Genomic DNA, 22,585 nt, shown 5'->3' with positions numbered 1-22,585 from the left:
ATCAACTTCAGCCCTTCAATCATGCTTTTGTATCATGTTTAGCAAGCTGGCATTAAACCACAGTTTCCTGTGACCGATGTAACTGGAAACTGGGGATTTAGAGAAGCCATGATTGAAGCGACACAGTTGGGGTATGAGGGGAGGGATAAGGGCGAGGATGTGGTCCCAACGCTCATTTCTAGTTTAATAAACCATGGTTTACTAAGCTACAATTCACTGCTTCACAACTGAGTCTTGCTCACAGCCAACTCATTACTTCCTGGTTGAAGCTGGCTTCAAATCCTAATTTGAAGGCAAGTGCAAAATGTTGCTTTATAAAGAGCCATTGGGGGGTGGGCGCTATCAGGTATGGGGAATTCCAAATGCAGAATTCCAAATTCCTGTGGGGAGTAGGGAAGCTGAGGATTGGGAAGCGACAGAGAGGTCTGCTTCTGGCCCATGCCCAATTTGCCCATCAAAACTTGACCTTTTGAATCCTCCAGTCCATTACCTAAGCCAAGAGGTCAAAACAGCGAACTCCTAAAGCTTACAACAGTTATGCTGTGACTGTAGCAAGGGACAGACAAGGTGCATGCAAACACCCGTCTCTCACAACCCGGCAGTACAATCTTTCAAGCCACATTTTTATCTATTTAACCATAACAAAAATAGTTTACAATACAAACAATACAAAATATTCGTAATAAAATCAAACTTTTAAAATTGCTAGGCATAATAACACAATATCAAAATATAGATAAAATCAACACATGCCAATAAGACTGCGTCTCTGGCTAGACTTGCCTAAACAAACAGAATGTTTGCTTAGATTTGTGTTAATATTTGCACAATATTACCTCAGACTTTTTATTTATTTCTTATAGTAGCATTTATTCAGTTACAACATGTGACTCCATGGGAACTTGGGTTTGAACTGCATCACTGGAATAGTTTTATCGTAACAGACATGATGTGGGAAAAGACCTGTAGTTTTTTGTTTTTAAACTTCACATGTTGCTGATGGCGAAATACTGCGGTTAAGACTTGTGTGTGATCCTTTGTTTTTAACTGCGTCATTGGAGATCAAGACTCCTTGCCACATTCACTAGTTTCCTACTTGAATATTGTTTCCTCTTTTATGGCACGTTATGTTAACCCTTTAACTGCATGATCCTTAGTGACTGGGACATACCTTCAACCAAGTATATCATCAACCTTTTCCGCTCCACCTTTAACCCAAGCATGCATTTGGGAATCTATTTCTTACCCATCTTTTACTATATATTTGCATGGTGGTAATGCTCTTGTTACGACCCAGCTGGGATCAGGTTGCACCCTATTAGTGGGTCCCAACCCAGCAGTAGCGGAAACAGCCGTTCAATGTCCTTATGTTTTGTGGGAGGTCACTCTTTCATTAATAAACACAAGAGCTTAAAGGCAAAATGGTATTCCATAGAGAGGGGCTTCTCATTTACTGTATTTTACCTCCATAAGACACACTTTTTCCCTCCTAAAAAAGTAAGGGGAAATGTGTGTGTGTCTTATGGAGCGAATGCAGGCGGGAGGCTCTGCTCAGCGCTCCCCTTAAAGAGCCGCGTGGAGCGTGTGTGCGGCTCTTGGGGGCTCTTTAAAGGGAGCGCAGCTCTTGGGGGCTTTTCCGGGAGGTGGGGGAAAGGACTGACGGGCTGCCTTCTGTCCCTTCGCCCACCTCCCGGAAAAGCCAGCAAGAGCCGCTGCCAGGCTCTGCTCAGTGCTCCCTTGTAAGGGCTCCCTTTCGTCCCTCATCCCGCTTTGCTGGGAAGCCAGCAGAAGAGGCGCTGCGCAGCTATTGCTCTTGCTCTGATGGCTTCTCAGTGAAGCAGGAGGAGGGATGGAAGGGTTTAAAGCAAGAAAAGCGAGAGCCACTTACATGCTCTGCACAGAATTTTTTCTTTCTCTCTTGCTTTCCCCCTCTAAAAACTAGGTGCGTCTTATGGTCAGGTGCATCTTATGGAGCGAAAAATACGGTATTTAAAGGTTCTTTTTGTTGTCCTACTAATTTCTTGGGTATACTCAGATATACTCAAATAAGATATACTCAAAGCAGACCCACTGAAATCAATAGACCTAACTTAGGCATGGTCATTAATTGCAGTAGATAATACTTCAGTAGGGTGTATGGGCTGCTAGGGGAGGGGTAGTACCTCTGGTGAAGGACATGTCATGCTTCTTCTAGGACAGTCTGTTCCCCTTTGGTCCCCACCTGCATTCAGCAATCACCAGCAGCTCCCAGAAGCTGTCAGCATGAGACAGCGGTCACACCCCAGGAACTGTTTCAACTGTTTGGCTAAACCAGGAGAGGGCAGCTGATGGGCCCCATTCCTTGGTGAGTTAGGGACTTCCCCTACATGCAAATACAGGCTCCGGAGGATTGAGCGAACAAGATTGAGTGGGTCCAACGGTCAAGAAGGCTGCACCTGCTATAGAGGAAAGAGTAGGGCACATGGGGCTCTCAACTTGGGAAGGTAGCCCACCTGGGAGAAGGAAAACTCTAAACCTCTGCTGTCTCATGGGATATCTTCAAGAGAAAAAAAGGCGAAGGAGTAAACCCCACCCAAATCCAAGGTAGAGTCCCTAAGACAAGTCAGACGGCACCTTGTACACCTCCTCCCAGCTACTCCTGCAGCCAAGCTAGTGCCAAACGTATTGCTCTGCTTTTCTTTGGTTCGCATCACTGAGACTGTAAGGGGTCTGTGTTGTCTGGGCAGCTCAGGACCTCCATACACACTGCCCAGGCCTGAGCCCTGGGGAGGTCACTTTGATGCTGCTAACACAATGGTCTAGGTTTGTCAGACCTAGACCATTGTGTTAGCAGCACCAAAGTGACTTCCCCAGGACATCACCTTGTCAACAAAGGTCCGTATAGTTAAAGCTATGGTTTTCCCAGTAGTGATGTATGGAAGTGACAGCAGGAGCATAAAGAAGGCTGATCGCCGAAGAATTGATGCTTTTGAATTGTGGTGCTGGAGGAGACTCTTGAGAGTCCCATGGACTGCAAGAAGATCAAACCTATCCATTCTGAAGGAAATCAGCCCTGAGTGCTCACTGGAAGGACAGATCCTGAAGCTGAGGCTCCAATACTTTGGCCACCTCATGAGAAGAGAAGACTCCCTGGAAAAGACCCTGATGTTGGGAAAGATGGAGGGCACAAGGAGAAGGGGACGACAGAGGACGAGATGGTTGGACAGTGTCCTCGAAGCTACCAGCATGAGTTTGACTAAACTGCGGGAGGCAGTGGAAGACAGAAGTGCCTGGCGTGCTCTGGTCCATGGGGTCACGAAGAGTCAGACACGACTAAACGACTAAACAACAACAACACAATGGTTTGACTTCACCCCTGGAGGTGCACTCCACTGTCTCTCAAGACAGATGGATGCCAGCAACAACTTTGATTAACACTTTAGTTGGCTATCACCTTGGTTAATCGGGGATAGAGAACCTATAACCTTCCAGATGCTGTTGGACTATAATGCCCATCATTCCTCACTATAGACCACGTTGTCTGGGATAGATGAGAACTGTATTCCAGCCACAAGTTCTCCATATCCAATATTAAAAGTAGCATGTTCTCTGGAGGGATCTTTGATAGATTTATTGATTGATGAAACAGCAATTTAAAAGGGGAAAGAGTTAGCAAAAAGAGATAAAAGCATATAAAGTAGAGGTTTGAACCATTCTGTTATTCAAAGAAAGACCACAACATGGTTTTTTCAAAAAGAGAATTCATATTTACCCGATATTGTCACCAAGACGTTGAGACCTTCAAGTACATCCATTTGCTGGAATCTTCTTCGGTTTATTAATGGATACACCTTCCCTTGACCACTCCTGTCCAACAGCATCAGACCACTCTCTGTACCCACTAACAAATTCACCCCTAGGGTAAAATAATATCAAGTCAGAACACAAAGTTCCTTGATTGGCCAGTTCAGTAGATATCTGCAGTTCTCTGGGCAAACGCCAAACCTTTTCACACAACAAGAATGACTATGACACCAGGGCATGGAATACGCACCAACATTCCAGAAATGCTGTTAAAGCAGTTTTTCCTTCCATCTAGAGTTTGGATCAGGGTGGGTTTCATTTCCATGCCTGCCGAATTACATTCCAGGAATTTTCATGGAAATGTTCGCCCATACGAAGGTCTACTCTTGTGCAAACTGACTCATCAATTTACTTTTAGTAAACTTCATGCATACTTCTGAACCTTTTGCCTGATAAACATGCTGCGCCTAGCAAGCTAATCTGAAAACACTTTCGACAACCATTAGTCCCAAATTTCCAATAGGTTTTTTGTTATGACCTTATGCTTCATCTGCAACATGTTCATATAAAAGGAAGGAACTAGTGACCAACACTGGATTGCATACCCCATAAGGCAGCACATAAGATCTCAGAATTGAATCTCTTCTTGTATTTGCGGATTTCTGGCGTGTCGCTTTGTGGCCGTGTATTTGTAGGGTTCACATTAACAACTGATCCTTTCCTGGTTGGATCTTGCCTTATTGCCTCTGACCTCATTGCTTCACTAGAGAATCCTACTGCAAAAAAATTGGAAGAAAGAAAGAGAAAAAACAGTTATCTTTTAGTATACATTTGGGCTCACACATGATATGCACATCAAGTTGAAGAAAAATACTGTTAGGTATAGCATGTGAAACATACACAGCCGTACCTTGGAAGTTGAATACCTTGCAAATCGAACGTTTTGGCTCCCAAACGCTGCAAACCCGGAAGCGAGTTTTCCAGTCTACAAACGTTCTTTGGAAGCTGAATGCATGACACTGCTTCCGATTGGCTGCAGGAGCTTCCTGCAGCCAATCGGAAGCTACACCTTGGTTTCCGAACATTTTGAAGTCGAACGGACTTCCGGAATGGATTTCATTTGACTTCTGAGGTATGACTGTATTGGGAACTGTTCTATGCATTTCAACAGTTACTATAAGCCTTACTCATTGGTGTTTATATTACTTACCAACAGAAGTCACAGTTGTTCCACTAGATGGAGATATCTGTAGTAATCTAGGGTCTATAAAAGGTGTAAAGGAGGTAGATTTGTGTTTCTGCAGTGTGTTACTAGCGGACTGAGTCTGCAATGTAAATTTCAGAGTCATTAATGGTTATAATATAAACAAATAGGATCACACAAAAAACCCAAACAAATAATTCCAGCCACTACTGGACAGCACTGTTTTAGAAGCCTTCTCGTCCCCCTTCCTCAAGTGCTGCCTACACGTGAGTAGCATAAACATTTTAAATAAACATTTTTCCTAAGCGCTACTGTGAAAGTTCAGTCCAACTCACAGTCCTAATTTAGACGTTTACGTAACGAGGCCTGTTCACTAAAACAAGCATACAAGAATGTCTCCTCTTGCTGAAACAAGAATGTCTCCTCTTGCTGAAACGTGTCAGGCTCCTATTCTGTAAATATCTCTTTATTCCACATCCAACATATTCTGCTTTTCATCTTTCTACTGTAATACTCCTTTTCTTTTGTTGTTGCTATTCTGTGTCTTCTACCCTCAGCTAGTGACCAACTGGGAACTATAGTCTCTTCTAATGCAACAAAATTTGAGCAATTAGGAACCAGGCATTCAATTCTACGTTTGATACGCCATTTTAGCATCCGGTTAATTGCAGGACAATTCTTTCGCTCTCAAATCTCCCTTGTAAACTGAGCCTCTTGCCAGAAAGCTGCAGCAGTTTCATCCACCATCATTTCTCACAGAAAAATACTGAACCTTTTTTGAACAAGGGGGCTTATTTGGGAGGGGAGGTGTGGACAGGGAGACGAAGCAATATTCAGGCACCCTGAAGTTAAAACACAATAAACATGGAAAACACAAACGAAAGGAGAAAAGTGAAACAATGAAACTGTTAAAAAGTGGAAGTGGGATGACTTTAAAAATCCCTTGCCAGATTGTGAGAGTTAAGTGTCACAGGGACAACACTACACTTTAAGGCAGAATGACACGGGTTAAAAACAAAGTGCGTGATGTATAAAGACAAAAAAGGGGGGGAGGGCGAGTTGATGTTTAACTAGGCTTTTTCCCCCCATACATCTGAAGTGTTGGCTCAGTTATCTCTCTTACAAAACCTCTTTGAGACAGAGAGCCTTTACTGTGTCCCTCAAAGTGGACTTCATGCAACTAGGGTTTTAAAAGGAACTCTGCTTCCACCAAATTCTACAAGCGCTATTTCTCCACTCCAAAAACACTGCGGCTGTTTAAAAACATGGTATTTAGAACAAAGGAAGAGGTGGGCCTTGACAGTATTCAAACAACTGACTTCTACCCTACGGCAATATGCACTGGGTTTGATTCCAAACTTGCATAGAGTAGACAGAGCTCCATTCATTGTCCATGTCCACAGGCAGAAGTGGGGGAAGAGATATTCAATGACCCTCCCTCATTTTCCATGCAGTCCTGCTGTGTGTTCCAGAAAATCTGCGCTAGAGGGTTAAAGTCCCTCTGTAACAGAAGGGGAGGTAAAGAAAAGGAAACGGGCAAAAATTATCTCCTCCCTTGTGCCCTCAAGCAGCAGCCTCTTGTGAAAGATAACCAACCGCTTTAACATGGGATTTCTTGTGAAATTCCAAAACACTACAATCCAGGAACAATTAAGACGCTGCCGCCTTGAATTTAGTTTTGTTATTTTTAAAAAATGAGTTTTTTTCATTCAAGCGGCACCTACTTGCTGTGGCTTGTAAGGTGGCTTCTGTTTTCCAGTGCTAGAATCTGATTTCCTTGCCCTTTTGCTTGAAGCAAACCATATTAATATTCTTAAGCGTCTCATGAATTTTCATGCACACTGTCTCAATTTCACACTTTCTTAGCGTTCTCTCTCTTTTTTCCCCCCAATGCAACTTTGAGATTGAAGGCAGACTCCCTGGTAACATCACAGGGTCTATCCAAATCAGTGCAGCAAATAACTGGCTTCCGACTGAAACCTTTTTAAAGAGTGTGATTCTGGGGTGCATCTGTACATTTGAAAGCCCTGGCAGAAAGAACAGCCTCGCTGCTTTAGGAGCGTTTTGTGGAGATTCGGTTCCAAGTCCTACCTTCCTTGTTCTGTTCATTTGTAAAAGCTTCCTCGAAATAAATGGTGCCCCTCCCTTTAAAACCTGCACATCCCTAATCTGTTGGAAGTATTTGTGTTTAGGTACCTATCATGTGTACAAAAATTCATATGGAAGAGCTCAACGTATGCTTTTCCCTACCACCAGAGGGCACTTTCCAAGTGTGTCGATACGTCTTCGCATGGAAAGAGTACCGTATTTTTTGCTCTATAAGACTCACTTTTTCCCTCCTAAAAAGTAAGGGGAAATGTGTGTGCATCTTATGGAGTTAATGCAGACTGCGCAGCTATCCCAGAAGCCAGAACAGCAAGAGGGATTGCTGCTTTCACTGCGCAGCGATCCCTCTTGCTGTTCTGGCTTCTGAGATTCAGAATATTTTTTTTCTTGTTTTCCTCCTCCAAAAACTAGGTGTGTCTTGTGGTCTGGTGCGTCTTACGGAGCGAAAAATACGGTATGTCATAGGAAAGCTGCCTCCGATTTTATAAAATGCCTTTCAAAGCGGATCTGTGCCGTCAAAAACCGAGATGGATCTTTTCACACGACATTCCAAAACAATAAAAGAAAACAGAAACAAAGCTATCGAAGAGCCGGCTGCTTCATTCCCTCTCCCCATCAAGAAATTTCAAAAAAGCAGCCTCTTGTGGTAAGGCTGGAGAAAGCTTCCTTTCTAAGACAGTGCGCTCCTTTTTCCCAAAGCAAGGACCCCACTACATGCGTAGCTACTTAGTAGTATGCTAAACCAGGTAGTATTGTCATCTGAAGAAGCCAGATTACCCTAAGTGTGACCTCTCCAAGTAGGCACTCTCCCCAAAACAGCGTTTAAACAAATACCAACAGGGCAATCAGTTTAGCTTATCCAAAAGCCATGCAATTAATGACTTGTTGTATTAAAAAAGGGGGGGAGCAAGAAGAGTCAACTGGCAGGTTTGGGGTAAAACTGCTCTAGAGTTAAGGGGGTTTTGGTACGTAAAGAGCTGAAATGTGTTATTTTTGAGGAGTGAGGGGTTAAGTGACAGGAAGAAGAAGAAGAACAGCAGCAGAGAAGGGACGCTGAGCTGGAGCTCCTGGGGAAAAGCTAGCTATGAAGCAATAACCCTATGAAAGCAGCCAGCTGTGGGGGCAAGACATACCTCATTAGTAGTTAGCTTGTCCTGGGGTGTCTGTGGGGACATGGTGGGTGTCGGCTGGCTGGAGGATGGGGAGGAAGAGGTGGAGGAAGTGGAGGAGGAATGGCTTTGCTGTAAGAGATCTGGCAAGAGGTGAATGCGACCGGCAAAGCCATTGCTCTCATGATGGCTGGCACGCTTTGTGTCAACTGTACTCTGCAGAAAAAACAGGCACACTTGTCTTGCTCAAGTGCTGCGTAAAGGTCTCTCTGTCCCTAGAAAGCTGGTCTACTTTCAATGCTTCAACCAATGCATAACATCATCCAAGCCTTGATGCCTCTATTAGAAAGGTTGGTGGCGGTGAATTCAGCCACACACTACAGGAATGTTTGGGTTCCCTGGCAAAGCCAGCTTTGTTCACCAGCAAAATTAAGCTCTTGTTGGCCAAATTTGCAAGACCACATCAACCTGCATGTTCCCTAAGGTTATTTTCACTATCATCTTTTTTATTTATTTAGTTCTGGTTTTTTAAGACACGATCAGATGAAAGTGCTTGAAACATCTGCTGAATGTCCTAATTTAGTTATCTGAACAATATGCATGACATTTTAATACATCCTAGGGGGTCTATTATGATAGGGATGCTCGGCTGCAGAACTGGAAAACTCGGTAATGAGTGAGGTTCATATTGTACAAACTACCACACTAAACAGACCCGCAAGTTCAAGACAAGGGAAACAATGCCTTGACAATTCTGTGCATAACATTTTGAGACAGAAAGACCATGTGACCTGATAGTTCTGTTGCTAAAGATAAGAAGGTCTGGCTTCATAAGCTGTCTGGGTAGGAAACCTCTTGGAAAATGTATGTAAGCTGTTCTGAACTCCTAAGAGGGGCACATGGTGCATTTGTAACTGATTTAAAGCAAACTAGGTGATCTCTTCTTCTGCTGCATCTGGCTCTCCCACAATTAGTTGTTTGTTTTTTTAAAACACCTTTTAAAAGGTTGAGAATCACAACAGAGATTACTTTCAGTGGCCTGCGACTCTTTAGCATTTGTGTTGGTCCAAGACTAAGGTAAACTCAGCACAGTGCTGTGAAGTGTCACTACAATGCACGTAAGCACAAACATGGTGTGGAAACTATTACTCCCTTTGCAGGCCTGAAATGTCTGCTGGTTCAACAAGAGGCTATTAACTGTGTCTGTATGTCCTGCAACTGATATTATGTAGGAAGAGAGTATGAAAGAATGAGTGAGTTAATGAGAGTGAGGGGAGGGAGAGGAAAAACTACACTTGAAAGAATGCATACCTGTCGGACGATTAAAGTGCCCTCCTTGGAAGGAGTCATTGCAGGTTCACTCTCCACGTCGTCGTGCACAATCATAGTTTTCACGGACTCTGTTTCCCCATTGCTGAGGTTTAGAGTGGATCTGATTGGTAAAGGAGACATTTCGATTACATCCTCATGTGCCCTTTCTGTTTCTATTCTGATTCTTCAGTATCCACAGTAATAAAAAAGGTAAAGGTAAAGGACCCCAGGACAGTTAAGTCCAGTCAAAGGTGACTACGGGGTTGCAGTGCTCATCTTGCTTTCAGGCCGAGGGAGCCAGCGTTTGTTCACAGGCAGCTTTTCGGGTCATGTGGTCAGCATTACTAGACCGCTTCTGGTGCAACGGGACACTGTGACGGAAGCCAGAGCGCACGGAAACACAGTTTACCTTCCCGCCGCAGCAGTACCTATTTATTTACTTGAACTGGTATGCTTCCGGGTCATGTGGCCAGCATGACTAAGCCTCTTCTGGTGAACCAGAGCAGCACACAGAAACGCCGTTTACCTTCCCGCCAGAGCGGTACCAATTTATCTACTTGCACTTTGACGTGCTTTCGTACTGCTAGGTTGGCAGGAGCAGGGACCGAGCAACAGGAACTCACTCCGTCGCAGGGATTCGAACCGTCAACCTTCCGATCGGCAAGCCTGGCTCAGTGGTTTAGACCACAGCGCCACCTGCGTCCCACAACAATACTAAAATAATTTCACACAAGGATTATTTTAACAGAAGTACTAGGATACGTTTAATCGTGGAAACCTTGCCTATCTTGAAAACATTTATTTGCAAACCCCCATTCATTTGGATGCCTGCAGTGAACAAGAATTTTTGGGGAGGCAGGAGGGGATAGTATGTTACTATGATACACACTCTTGTGTTTTTAAATTGTAAACAGCCCTGTGATCCTCGGATGGGGGGCTGTACAGAAATTTAAATCATCACCATCCAGACAGCCAGGTAGGGAAGCTTTTGTAAATTGGCTAGTAGCTTCTCAGGGAATGGCGAGTCAAATATCTGTATTAAAACTGAAACTAATTACTGTATTGGTGCCTTCAAAACATGCACTTTTCAGTTATCTGTTCATCTTACTTTATCCACATCTTCAAGATATATTCATTTTCCTACTATCCTACCCTTATATAGCATATTGCCAATGTTATGTTTATATTATGGAAGGAGACACACACAATCCTATATTCTATAGGATCATAGAATTAGAGAAGAACTAAAAGATAGCAATGGTTAAACACCTTTCACGGGTCACAATTTCCATACCTAAATACAGTATGGGAAGCCCTACCAGAATTCACAAAATGAAATTGCCTTGTAAGCAAAAGTTCCATTAATACATCCCATCAGGAAGAGAGGGAAAGGGGAACTAACACTGCTCTGGCATCTTCTGGTCCCGAAGTAGATTCATCAACTCCTTCCTGCTCCATGTCATCGTCGTCTTCATCAGTTGTTCCCGACTCTTCACTGGATGATGAATAATCAGTCACTTTATGTGGAGGCCGCACATCCTCGACTGCCCGTAATTCCTTCGCCAAATCAGTTAAATTCTAGAAGGAGCAGAAGGAAAAGCGCAAGGTGGTTGACTGCAGAAAAGGATGCAAGCAGATGGATAAGACTGCCCATTTCGGGTTCCAAAAGCTAGGTCTATTTAGTCACAGCTGATGCTTTTGATTTAAAGGCCCGTGCTATTACTTCAGAAAACTTTTTTTAAAAATTCTATTACTTCTTTGGTGCGCATGGTACAAAATGGCCAAGCAGCTTGATAATTTTATTTGAACTAAGTGTATTTCAAATAGAAAGTAACACACTTCACTTAAAAAAGCAGGTGTCAAGCTGATTACTAGGAAGTTTGCCTAGTGTCTTTCGCCATCCTCAAACACTAACAGATGGGATGGTGTGTCCCTTTCCTCTCTGCTCTGCTGCAGACCCTTGTACCCCCATATTCTGCTCTGGGAGGGTTCCCCAATCCTCTGGAACAGATCTGGGGAGCATATAAGGTCTGCAGTGGGAGATGAGATGAAGAGGAAGTCCCATTACATGAGTGGAAGAGCACTGTTGGGTATCACCCAAGGTGTCTCGGAGCAAAGCTGTGCAAATGTTATAATAATTACAAAGGCAAGAGGGTTCATTGCTCTCAGTAGCATTAAACGAACAGTTGACTGCTTACCACTTCTCCCTGAAGACCAGCCATACGAACAGGTTCAGCAAATTGACATCAGGGCAAGAGTGAATGGAGTGCAATTGGGGGGAAACAAACATTACAACACAAGTTTAGTATAGGAAGAAAATAAATCCAGCCTTCTAGGTTCTAAAGCTGCATCACTAGCTTGCTCAAAAACTGCCATTAAGGAACAAAGGAACAGAACACAAAACAACGAGCTACAACAATACTATGAGTAGGAATCAGGACCGTCTTGGGGAGATAACAGACTTGCTTTTTCAACCATTCTACACAGACACACATTAGAAAAAATGGTAACATGAAGGGGATAACTTGAAATGCTCTGCTAGATGTTTGGAAGGAACAACAAAAAAAGAGTTGTTATGTGGCATTTACTCATGGTGTGATTGTTGCTCCGTTTCAGTGATGCATTCTGATAACCAATATTCGTTTAAAATGAAGAACACTGTGCTTTGAAAAAGCAGGAGTTTTCAGTACAATTCTAGAAGTAGTCGTTAGCTGTGCCTTGCTATTTGTTTGAAGAGAAGAACGCTCGCTCAGGATTATCATCTCCTTCTGACAGCCGACCAGTAACTAATGACCAGGCCAAGGCAGCAAAAAGCTTGTACTAGACTAACTACACACTTTCGCAGACCGTCCAAGCAAGAATCCTTGTAACTGGCTTTGCCACATGCAGACTTTCTCCAGTTTCTTTGATCCAATTTGTATAGTTAAGAGCTACAGCTATTTCCTTTGCAGACGGTAAGAGCACAGCATGTGTGGCTGCTGCTGCAGTGCAGGATGCATCTTAACAATTCAGAAAAAACGACTATGTCTTCATAATTTCAGGACTGAACTACATATTGGGAAGGTGGCAGTGGGCTCTTCGACCACAGAGCATTAGGCTTCCTTCCCTAAGCCAGGCCGAAGCTTCCTGGGCTTTGGGAAGGTAGCAACAGGGGAATGTTTAGGGAACTAGTCTAGTCCCCCTAGTCCACCCAAACTACCATCTCTTGTACCAGTATATTCTAAAACTCTTTGCAGCCATGTTTCTATTATTTCCAGAAACTTCATTTTCCAAAAACAGCGTAAAATAAAAATTCAAATATGGCTGTTTTCTGTATTTCAGAAATGGTTATCAAATGGTTACTGGACTTGCAGCTTCTTGCCATAGATAGCTAGGATTGTTGCAAATCTGATAGCTCTTACTATTACTAATATATAACTATGGTTGCCTATTAAGAAACTGAACTATGGAAAAGTGTCCTGCTCACTTTGAGTAGAGATTTAAGCAATGCAAGAGAAGCGTCATGTACAGAAAGCTTATATGTGGATACCTCCTCAATACATTTGAAAACTATCTATTTAGAAGGGTTTGTGTACTTTTTCCAGGATATGCATTAATGCACTGTGCATGTGTCCAGTGTGGCTGGGGAATGGCAGCATGATGGGCATGGTACAAATAATAAAATGAAATAAAATAGTAAAAATAATTTCCAGGAAATGGATTAGCTTGTTGCTTGTTTGTTTGTTCACAGGATTTAACTTGAGTGAATATCTAATGCTGGATTTTATGAAAATAAGTTTTCCATGTAACTTTCCAACTTTTTCCCCCCTTCTTAACTCTCCACTCCTACACCCTAAACATATCAGTAGGCCGTCTCTTATGTAAAACTTCACACGACAAGCTTTTATGCTAAGTATCAGACACAGATGAGGAGGTAACATAGTCTGAGAGCCTCACCACAGGTTTGCTAGGTCTGAAAGCTTCCTTCTTATCTTCTGGTTTTTTTGTTGCATTTTCACTACGTTGCGATGGTGAACCTTCAGATTTTGACGATGCTACATGAATAAAGACCAAAAAGAGGTAGGGAAAGAATAAATAAGTTAATTGCATATTAAGAGGAATGTTAAAGCAATAGGAGTTTTAATATTTCAATGCATCTCATTTCTCCATCCCCCCTGAGATACCTTAAATTAATTCATCAGGGGTGGGGAATCTGCAACCTGTGGGCCAATCCTGGCCCACCAGTTGGGCCACTGTTCCCCAAAGTTGGGGCTCCAGCTCGTTAGACTACAACTCCCATCATCCCTGGCTAGCAGGACCAGTGGTCAGAGATGATGGGAGTTGTAGTCCAACAACAGTTATCAAGCCCCAAGTTTGAGAAATACTGGAGTAGGCCTTTGAAGCCATTTCCCCTGGTGCCCACCCACCTATCAAATGGCTGCTGGTACTTATGGGCAAGGAGGGTGGGGTCCATTTCTGCACTGGCTGCCCCATCTGTTCCTAGCAGGGATCTTCGGCCAAAGCGTCAGGATTTAACTCCCTGCTCATCAGCTGAGAGGGAGTTAAATCCTGCCATGGCTGGCTGTGCACTTTCTCCCTGCTTGGTACAAAAAGGAGGTTGGTATGTAGGGGAGAAAGAAAAGTGTTTTGTGTTAAGTTGTGGGTGAACATATCAGACGACACAGTTCTAGTTTATTCACAGGCCAGAACAGAAGGGTTCAGTCAGCCTGCTTATATAGAGCTCCAGTACAACGTAACTGTAACAATTTTCTAAAACTATCCAATCACTGAATGTCACTTTCGATCCCTTATTTGCATAACTATCTACAGTATCCCCCTGCTGGCCCAGGGTGAGAACTTCAGTACATGACACCCCTCCCCACTGAGATAAGGCGTTAGTTACAATCGTAATGGTTTTCTTATATACAGCACTACACGTAATGGTTCAGTTAGGCACAAACGCATATCGGTTACATTTCACATGAAGGCATCAGCTGCAAGTCACTCTCGCAGCTTGCAAAAAGCCAGTTTCTTTCTACCCTATCCCCATCAGCCGATGGCAAGCTAATGGGAGAGAAAGAAACCTACTTTTTGCAGGCATTGGCTTGCTCAGTCAACACTTCCAAATTCGGCTGATAGGGAGGGAGAAAGTAGCAGCTTGCCAACCCTACGACTGGCGCTTCTCCTCAAGCACTAAGCTTAGGGCTGGCAACACTCCTTGTACCATGGTTCCCAAGTGCCCCACAGTCTGGTGGGTGCTGGGCACTTTGGAACCCTGCACCAGGGATTCCAACAGTTGGGCGGGGCAGCCAGCTGTCAATCATATGCAGGCATCATGGTGTCATGTGATTGACAGGTAGGTTGCCCTGCCCACCTGTTGGAAGCTGGCTTGCGGGGAGCCAAAAAGGTTGGCCACCCCTGGCCTGAGTGAACGAACAAATACGAAAGAAGAATGCAGATTAATCTGTAGACTCCTAAGGACAAAGAGAGAGGAAAACGTCGTGTCTTACATCTCATTCGGAATCTCTCCCCCGATCCGCTCTGGGACCCAGGATGTGACCCGGGCTGTGAACTGGAATTGCTGGAACCAGAGGAACTTCCACTCCCAGGTCTTGGCACCAGCTTCTCCACTCTTTCCCAGAGCAGGCGAGGCTCTATATTGCTATGTGGGAAAATAAAAATAAAAGGTGTTTGCTTTTTTAAAAAGAAAAAACCCACATTGATCAAGGTTAATATTTTATTTTATTGCCTTAACAATGCTTCTTTTTTCCGGAAGACATTCTTAGTCCTCTATCACTATCCCAGTACGTTTCCGAGCACAATTCAAAGTGTTGGTGCTGACCTTTAAAGCCCTAAACGGCCTCGGCCCAGTATACCTGAAGGAGCATCTCCACCCCCATCGTTCAGCCCGGACACTGAGGTCCAGCGCCGAGGGCCTTGTGGTGGTTCCCTCACTGAGAGAAGTGAGGTTACAGGGAACCAGGCAGAGGGCCTTCTCGGTAGTGGCACCCGCCTTGTGGAACACCCTCCCATCAGATGTCAAGGAAATAAACAACTATCTGACTTTTAGAAGACATCTGAAGGCAGCCCTGTTTAGGGAAGATTTTAATGTTTAATGCTGTGTTGTGTTTTTAATATTTGGTTGGGAGCTGCCTAGAGTGGCTGGGGAAACCCGGCCAGATTGGCGGGGTATCAATGATAAATTATATTATTATTTTTTGTTGTTATTTTAATCTCACGTTCTCCTGAGTAGTCAGAATGAATACGTGAAAAGCCTGAAGTTTCTTCCAACTCTGCAATTCTATGATTCTAAGTTGAACAAGCACTTCATGATGCACACACACAATTGCTTTCAGGTTATCTCTAGCTGGAGATACAATCAGACAAACACTACGAAAAGACCCAGTGTCCAGGACCAGTGTTATCATGCCACAGCACACTGTCTATTTCCAATCCCAATAAAGCCTCTCTGAATGAGCAATTACTGAGAGGAGCAAGGAGAAGAAGCAGTAGTAACTTTCACATGGCTTGTGCTCTCCTACTGAGAGATGGTATGGACCGATCCCAAACACGAGAATAGACAACAGGTGAGAGGAAGAGGCCTTTTGCCTGCACTACCTATGAACATGCTTTAAGATGCGGTTCCAAAAGAAAGCCAACTACAGTGGTGCCTCGCAAGATGAAAAGAATCCGTTCTGTGATTCTCTGCGTCTAGCGGTTTTTTCGTCTTGCAAAGCAAGCCCATTGAAGGATTAGCGGATTAGCGCTATTAGCGGCTTTTAGCGGCTTATCTGCTGATCGGATCAGCTGATAAGCGGCTTAGCGGCTTAGAAAAAGGGGGGGAGGAAAAAAACCAGCAGGAACTCACAAGACATTGTCGTCTTGCGAAGCAAGCCCATAGGAAATTCGTTTTGCGAAGCACCTCCAAAACGGAAAACTCTTTCGTCTAGCGAGTTTTCTGTCTTGCGAGGCATTCGTCTTGCGGGGCACCACTGTATAGTTGAATGGCATGAGATAACTTCCTATATGAGACTGTATAAACTTCCCCTTAGAAGCTTCTCAGATACAGCAGAAACTGGCTTACAACAGCATCTCTCAACACTAAGTGTTTCTGGGGAACAATGGATTCCAATTTGCTCCTCCCAATAGCTGAAGTGGGAAACCCAATACCACAAACCTTGTGGAATTTCTTTGACCTGCTTGGTTATTTTGCTGTCCACTGCCCTGCAGCGGCGAATCTCGGCGAGATAACACAGGTGATCTGGATGTGGTTCTCACAGGTACCTTGCATGGAAGAATAAACAATTCAGATAACACGGCATAGCAAAAAAATAAAAGAACAACATGTTGCTGCAACAATGTATTGGGGTACATTATTAAAACACTAGCATTTTGAGCAAGATAGTTCTAAAATAATTCACCAACTTAAGCTCATTTTGGACTGCATCTAAGATGCTGGAAAGAACGTAAGAGTTTAGTAGGTAACTAGCAAACAAACACAAATACCCACTCACAGACTACCATGACGGTTTAGAACACAGGACTTTGAAGCAAGGTATGCAAAAAGCAATCTGCTATAATAGCATGGGAAATTTAGGAAATTAAGCTCTAAGGAGCCAACAAATGCCTAGTAATGGATCAGTAGAAGGCAGAGAACTGGGGGAAAGCAAGATTATATTTGACAGAAGTAAACCAAGCAAGAAAACACTTTCTTTGTGGATAGAAATGTCTCAACAAAACTACCGGTTTAAAGCCTGATATTCCATTTAGAGGCAAAGAGGTAGCTTTCAGCTATTCATATGCTTTCTTCTCTACATCACTTGGCATAATATTTTACTTCTATATAACAGCCACCGCCCATACGGCATTTTTGTGTTAAGTTAGGGCAGAAATTCCTGCAACATCTTGGCTGAAGAAGGGGAGGGAGAATTCCTTGCCTAAAGTACTGTTTCTGATACCAGTGTCGTTCTTATGGGTGTGCAAATCACTAGTTAAAAATCTAGCGCATGCCTTTCATTACTTTTGCTTTGATTTTTGTTTCTTTTTGTTAAAAAAAAAAATCACAATTCTGTCTTTCTACTTCCTTACCCTTGGAGGCACCTCGTCACTGTCTGATCTAGCCCAGGCCTTTTGGGTGGGGTCGGGTACCTCAGACTTAGAGTCAGAACTCTGATTTAGCACTTCACTGCGTGAAGGTGGATTTGGGTCCTGAGAGCGAAGATGGTGATGTGCAAATTTGGGAGAAGGGTCACTGAAGGAATGGGACCGCGAGACAGGGGAAACATTGTTCTTGAGAGATGCCAGATGGGACCACTGTACCTTACGAAGAAAACAAAACATAGAACATTCAATGCGTTCTGTTCACACGGGCTCCCCCCGCCCCCCCATCAAAACACAGAATAAAAAAGACAAAGAGGGTATTTGGGTGGCGGGATAAGCACAACTTGGGATATGATGTAAGGCAAGCATGTGGTTGAAAATCAATACGAGCTTAAAAGCAAGGGAGAACATAAAATCAGCATTTTGGAGGGTGTATGCTCTGGGCACACAAATTAACAAGAAGAGATAAGGGCAAGTTCCATCTTGCGGAACCTATGCCAGATGAAAATTTTCAAATCCAAGTATCAAATCAAAAAGAATAGTATAAAATAATATTGGCAAATACCGTACTTTTCCATGTTTTTACTGAAATTTACTGAAAAATTATGTTTAAAATCGGGGGTTGTCTTATAAATTGGTAGTGCCTAGGGGGACATGGGATTAGTTGATGCCACGAGCCAGAGATAGTCTGCAGCGTGTTCTTGGTGTCTGCGGCAAGGGATGGTGTTGATTGGATGTTGCTGCGGCAATTGGGCGGACAACAGGCTGCTTCTGCTGGCAAGGGGACAGATGTTAGGAGGTTGTTGTGACATGTGTGTGTGTTAGTTTTAGTTCCTAAACAAAGCTCAACAACTCTGTGCAATCTCCCCCCATTTCCTTAATTTTTAGTCCCCCAAAATAGGGGGCATCTTATACGTGGGGGGGGGGGTTATACACAGAAAAGTACGGTATATATTAGCTTCAAAACAATTTGCCGGCATCTTTAGATCACGCAGTAAGTTGCTTTTAAGGCATTAAGACGGAATCACATAGAACAAAAATAAGACTACATTTTCAGCAGTCACTGGCTGAAAATATGTGCACAGTGGCATTATATAACATGCACATACACTATGCTGTATAAAAAACAATATACACATATTGTATGTGTCACAGGTAATTTATACTAGAGATGCACATTAGAGATGACACATAAATATGACCACACACACTATGGAAGCACAGCTTTAAATCCATAGTTAACTCTGAACCCTCCAAGGTAAGCCTTGCAATAACCATTCACTGCCACTTCTTTTGGAGATATACAGAATTTTGCTAAGTACTCTTTTCCAGCCTGCACACCTCATTAAGGACATTTTTAAAAAGTAAATAAACACACCAGAGTAATTTCCCCCACTCCTAATATTGTGAAAGGAAATGGAAATGCTTTCCTCAATGCTTCCAAATTCACCCCATTTCTATTAATCTGGGAAGTAGTCCAGATTCAACTTCACCCTACAAACAAGTAGTCACAGGACTCTGGGCACAGTGAGCCCTGGGCAAAATTAAATGCAACAAGAGTGTGAGAAAGTGGATGTATGTGTGTGTTTGTTCAGAACAAGTATTGTGGGTGTATCAAATTCTGATTATGGCAATAAAGTCCCTGATGATTTTGGCTGATCCACTGGCATGGAATGTTCAGCTGAACAGACTCTTAACAGTTTACAGGTCAGCTTCTTTTAGATCCAGAAAAAAAGGATCATGTGTTGCAGAGATTAAAATGTCATAAAGAGATATTGTACAGAATCGCCAGAGTTTAGGAGGAGCTAAGGAATGAGGAATCCAGGAGTCAAGTAGATGGAATAAGACTGCAAACTTAGGATAAACGAAGGAATTCTAAGTGCTTCAAGGACAAAGAAGACAGGAAATTAAAGGGGAGCAAAATGCCGTCCCAATCGACACCACCACCACAATTTCACATAGTGATTTGAAGCGGCCAATTTGTTTTGCTGCAAGCTTCTAGAATAAGTGTATTATATTAAAACTGCACTTTAGATATATTTAGAAAAGTGTTTTTCTTGAGCTTCTACTGACAACCTATACCGCTGTAAAGGTTTCCAAAGAGCTATTAAAATGTAACAGCCAAATATTTACAAAAGTAGCTAAGGTTTTCAAAAACAGGTTATTTTCTTCTAACACATCACCTCAAAATAAAATAGGGTTCTGCACTTGTGCTACACAGGTGAACAACAACCTGTTTGTATATAGATTGTACCTGAACAAGGCTAAAAAGGTAGAGGTGGCTACTTCTGAAAATATATTATACCTACATGGTGTCACCCATAAATATACAAAGAGAATCCCATGAAGTTGTTGTTTTTTAATCCTTAAGTAAAAAGAAAGGGGAAGATATCAGTGAAATATTGTTTGTAGCCAAAGGAATCATCCCTCAAAAGCAATCATGAAGCTGAAATTACACCTGGAGACCTGGTTGCATGGCAGTCTGACCAAGACTGCTTTCACAGACGGACTGAGTCTGGTTGATTGCAGAAGTGCAACACAGTTGGTTGGTTGTTTTTGCCATAAGTAGCTTGCTACTTAAGTCATGCCACTAGATGACTCAGCTGTCATTGGAAGAATTTTAAGGGAAACCACCATTAAAATGGAATGAGATTCTGGGTCAATTGCTGCATCGCTGTCCTTCCAAAAGATCAAGTCAGCAGGCGGAATGCAAGTGTTTCTGTATTTCATCGCAAGTTTTTCAACAGAATACACTAAAACACATTTTTCTTCCTTACAACCCACCAAACTTTTAAGGAAAGTTGCAGGAAGTCAGGGCAAGTTTAAGTTTTACCAGGAGAAAAGAAAAAAAAGTAGGTGCAAGGGCAGTGTTAGCTAGCTTTGCTTAGCGCAGGAGTTACAAGTCATTCACACATAATGAACGTGTTTTCCAAGACACAGTCATCCTCACGCTTTTCATTTGCATCTGTGGCTTTCCATACCTCTTGGTCATTCAGCAGCTTCCCACATACTTCTCCCAGAGACCTTTTCTGCCTTTACCTGTGGTTCCATTGGCTTTTGCAGTGAAGGCTGAACAGGCTCGGAATTTCCATTTGAAAAGGACTCTGATCTTGAAGGCACTGGTGGCTCCAACACTTTGCTCGTCTGTTTAGACTGTGCTTCAGGGGAGCCCTGGTTATTTTTCCTATATCTATCGTCAACCTGAAAGAAAAACCAAAAAGTATGTGAGCTGGACTTGCACGGCCACATTTGACTGGGAAGATTGCCTGCAGCTTTTGACTGAGAAGATTGCCTGCAGCTTTTGTGGGATTTCAAGGAATACCAAGTATGACAAAACTTTGCAAAAGTTACATCAACTACAAAAGCACATTTGAATTACTATGTCTTTCTAACTAGTAAAATGGTTCTCTCTTTGACACTTACACACACACACACAACCAGAAATGGGGGGGAAACGATGCTAATAGAACAACAGTGTTTCTACATAATGATCGACTGCAAAGGTTTGCAAAGTGTGTGCATGAAAACCCAGGAGTCCCTTAGAAGGTTCATCAGCTTCTCAATGAGAAACTCAAGAATGGCTGAAAAACTGAAAATGGCTGGAAAATCAGCCCACCTCTGATCCTTGCCTACAGTGTATTCATCACACTTGCTTCCTCCAGAGGGTTGGTAGTGGCATTCTCCATATAACACACATGCAATTACACACATATATGGAATCTATTGCTGAAAAATGATATAACGGTCGCTTGCATACAGAATGGGCAGAAATAGATCCAATCCTAAAAGACCTTAAAAGAATCATAGAATCGCAGAGTCCATTTTTCCACCTCTGAAGCACACTGGCTCCCAATACTGTTCAACATCCAAGACTGGGCATCTCTACAAAGGCAGTAGGTTCAAATCATCACTCTAAGCCTCAGCTACTTTACAGGATAATTGTGATGATAAACTAGAGGAAATATATAGCCCTTCTTGAGTTCCTTGGAATGAATATGAATCTGTGTGTGTGTGTGTGTGTGTGTGTGTGTGTGTGCACGCACGCACGCGCGCACACACACACACACACACAGAGTGGTACCTCCGGTTATGAACAGGATCCATTCCAGAGGCCCGGCCGTATCCCCAAAATTCCATAACTGGAGGACCACTTCTACTCACGCGCACAGCGCTGCAGAGCGCTTCTGTGCACATGCAAGCAGCAAACCCACTTCCAGGTTTGCTGCGTTCGCAACTCGAAAGTTGGATCCACTGTATGCATATATGGAGCATAAATGTTTTAAATGAATAAGCCTTGAAGAAAGCTTGCTAAATTTCAAAATTTCAGTTACCTCCCGTGGTCTTTCAGAAGGCTCATAATGGGATTTAGGCTCAGGAGTATGATAATTTTGTTTATTCCTTTCTTGTTGCTGTTGCTGCTGTTGCTGCTGCTGTTGCTGCTGCCGCCTATGGTCATGCTGAAGTGACAAGAGATACGCCTGCTCCTGTTGCAACTGGCGCTGCAGCCTCTCTGCTTGTCGGTGCTCTTCCATTTCCCGCCATCTGTATTCCTTTGAGAAAACAGGTCAGCATTCAAGACGTGAATACCAAGGGTATACTGTTGCTACAATGCAACCGAGTGTACCAACCATTAAAACTGGACCCCAAGGAGCACGTATTGGGTTTTGGTATTGTTTTTTTCTTGGCGATGTTTTATGCTAACCTGAGCAAGACTGGAAACCCAAAGGAACAGTGGCGTTTTAATTAATTAAATTATTTTTTAAAGAAGAGCAATCAAGTGTAATCTTGAAGGACAGTGTATTTTTGGAGGCGAGGTAGGGGAAGGGAAGGGGGAAGGAGACAACAACCTGGCCTTTATATTCAGTGTTTAATAATAAGAAGAATAAATATTATGGTCTGCACTCCTGTTATTCTAGGGAGGGCTGTTCCAAAAACAAAAAAACAAAAAACCTGACTACCAAGCCAGTACATCCCCAACTTTAAAAACAGAAAT

At 43.1% G+C, this 22,585-nt stretch overlaps 1 protein-coding gene across 4 annotated transcripts in view; it reads right to left on the bottom strand.

The window, feature by feature from the left end:
* The window catches only part of MAP4K4 (mitogen-activated protein kinase kinase kinase kinase 4), a 130,559-nt gene that overhangs the window by 10,723 nt on the left and 97,251 nt on the right, over window positions 1-22,585 (bottom strand). The window contains exons 15-26 of one of the 4 annotated variants that reach the window (XM_082218922.1): window positions 21,924-22,142; window positions 20,632-20,793; window positions 17,581-17,811; window positions 16,670-16,776; window positions 15,003-15,154; window positions 13,450-13,547; window positions 10,916-11,091; window positions 9,514-9,634; window positions 8,227-8,418; window positions 4,994-5,108; window positions 4,389-4,559; window positions 3,752-3,895 (exon numbers count right to left, since the gene is read on the bottom strand). In XM_082218922.1, the coding sequence (XP_082075048.1) occupies window positions 3,752-3,895; window positions 4,389-4,559; window positions 4,994-5,108; window positions 8,227-8,418; window positions 9,514-9,634; window positions 10,916-11,091; window positions 13,450-13,547; window positions 15,003-15,154; window positions 16,670-16,776; window positions 17,581-17,811; window positions 20,632-20,793; window positions 21,924-22,142 (1,888 nt within the window). The remainder of the gene's footprint in view (window positions 1-3,751; window positions 3,896-4,388; window positions 4,560-4,993; window positions 5,109-8,226; window positions 8,419-9,513; window positions 9,635-10,915; window positions 11,092-13,449; window positions 13,548-15,002; window positions 15,155-16,669; window positions 16,777-17,580; window positions 17,812-20,631; window positions 20,794-21,923; window positions 22,143-22,585) is intronic. The other 3 variants (XM_082218923.1, XM_082218924.1, XM_082218925.1) reach the window with 3 other exon arrangements.

Source organism: Podarcis vaucheri (assembly GCF_965113315.1).
Source record: "Podarcis vaucheri genome assembly, chromosome: 4".
Classification (NCBI taxonomy): domain Eukaryota; kingdom Metazoa; phylum Chordata; class Lepidosauria; order Squamata; family Lacertidae; genus Podarcis; species Podarcis vaucheri.
This window is presented reverse-complemented; position numbering and strand designations above follow the sequence as displayed.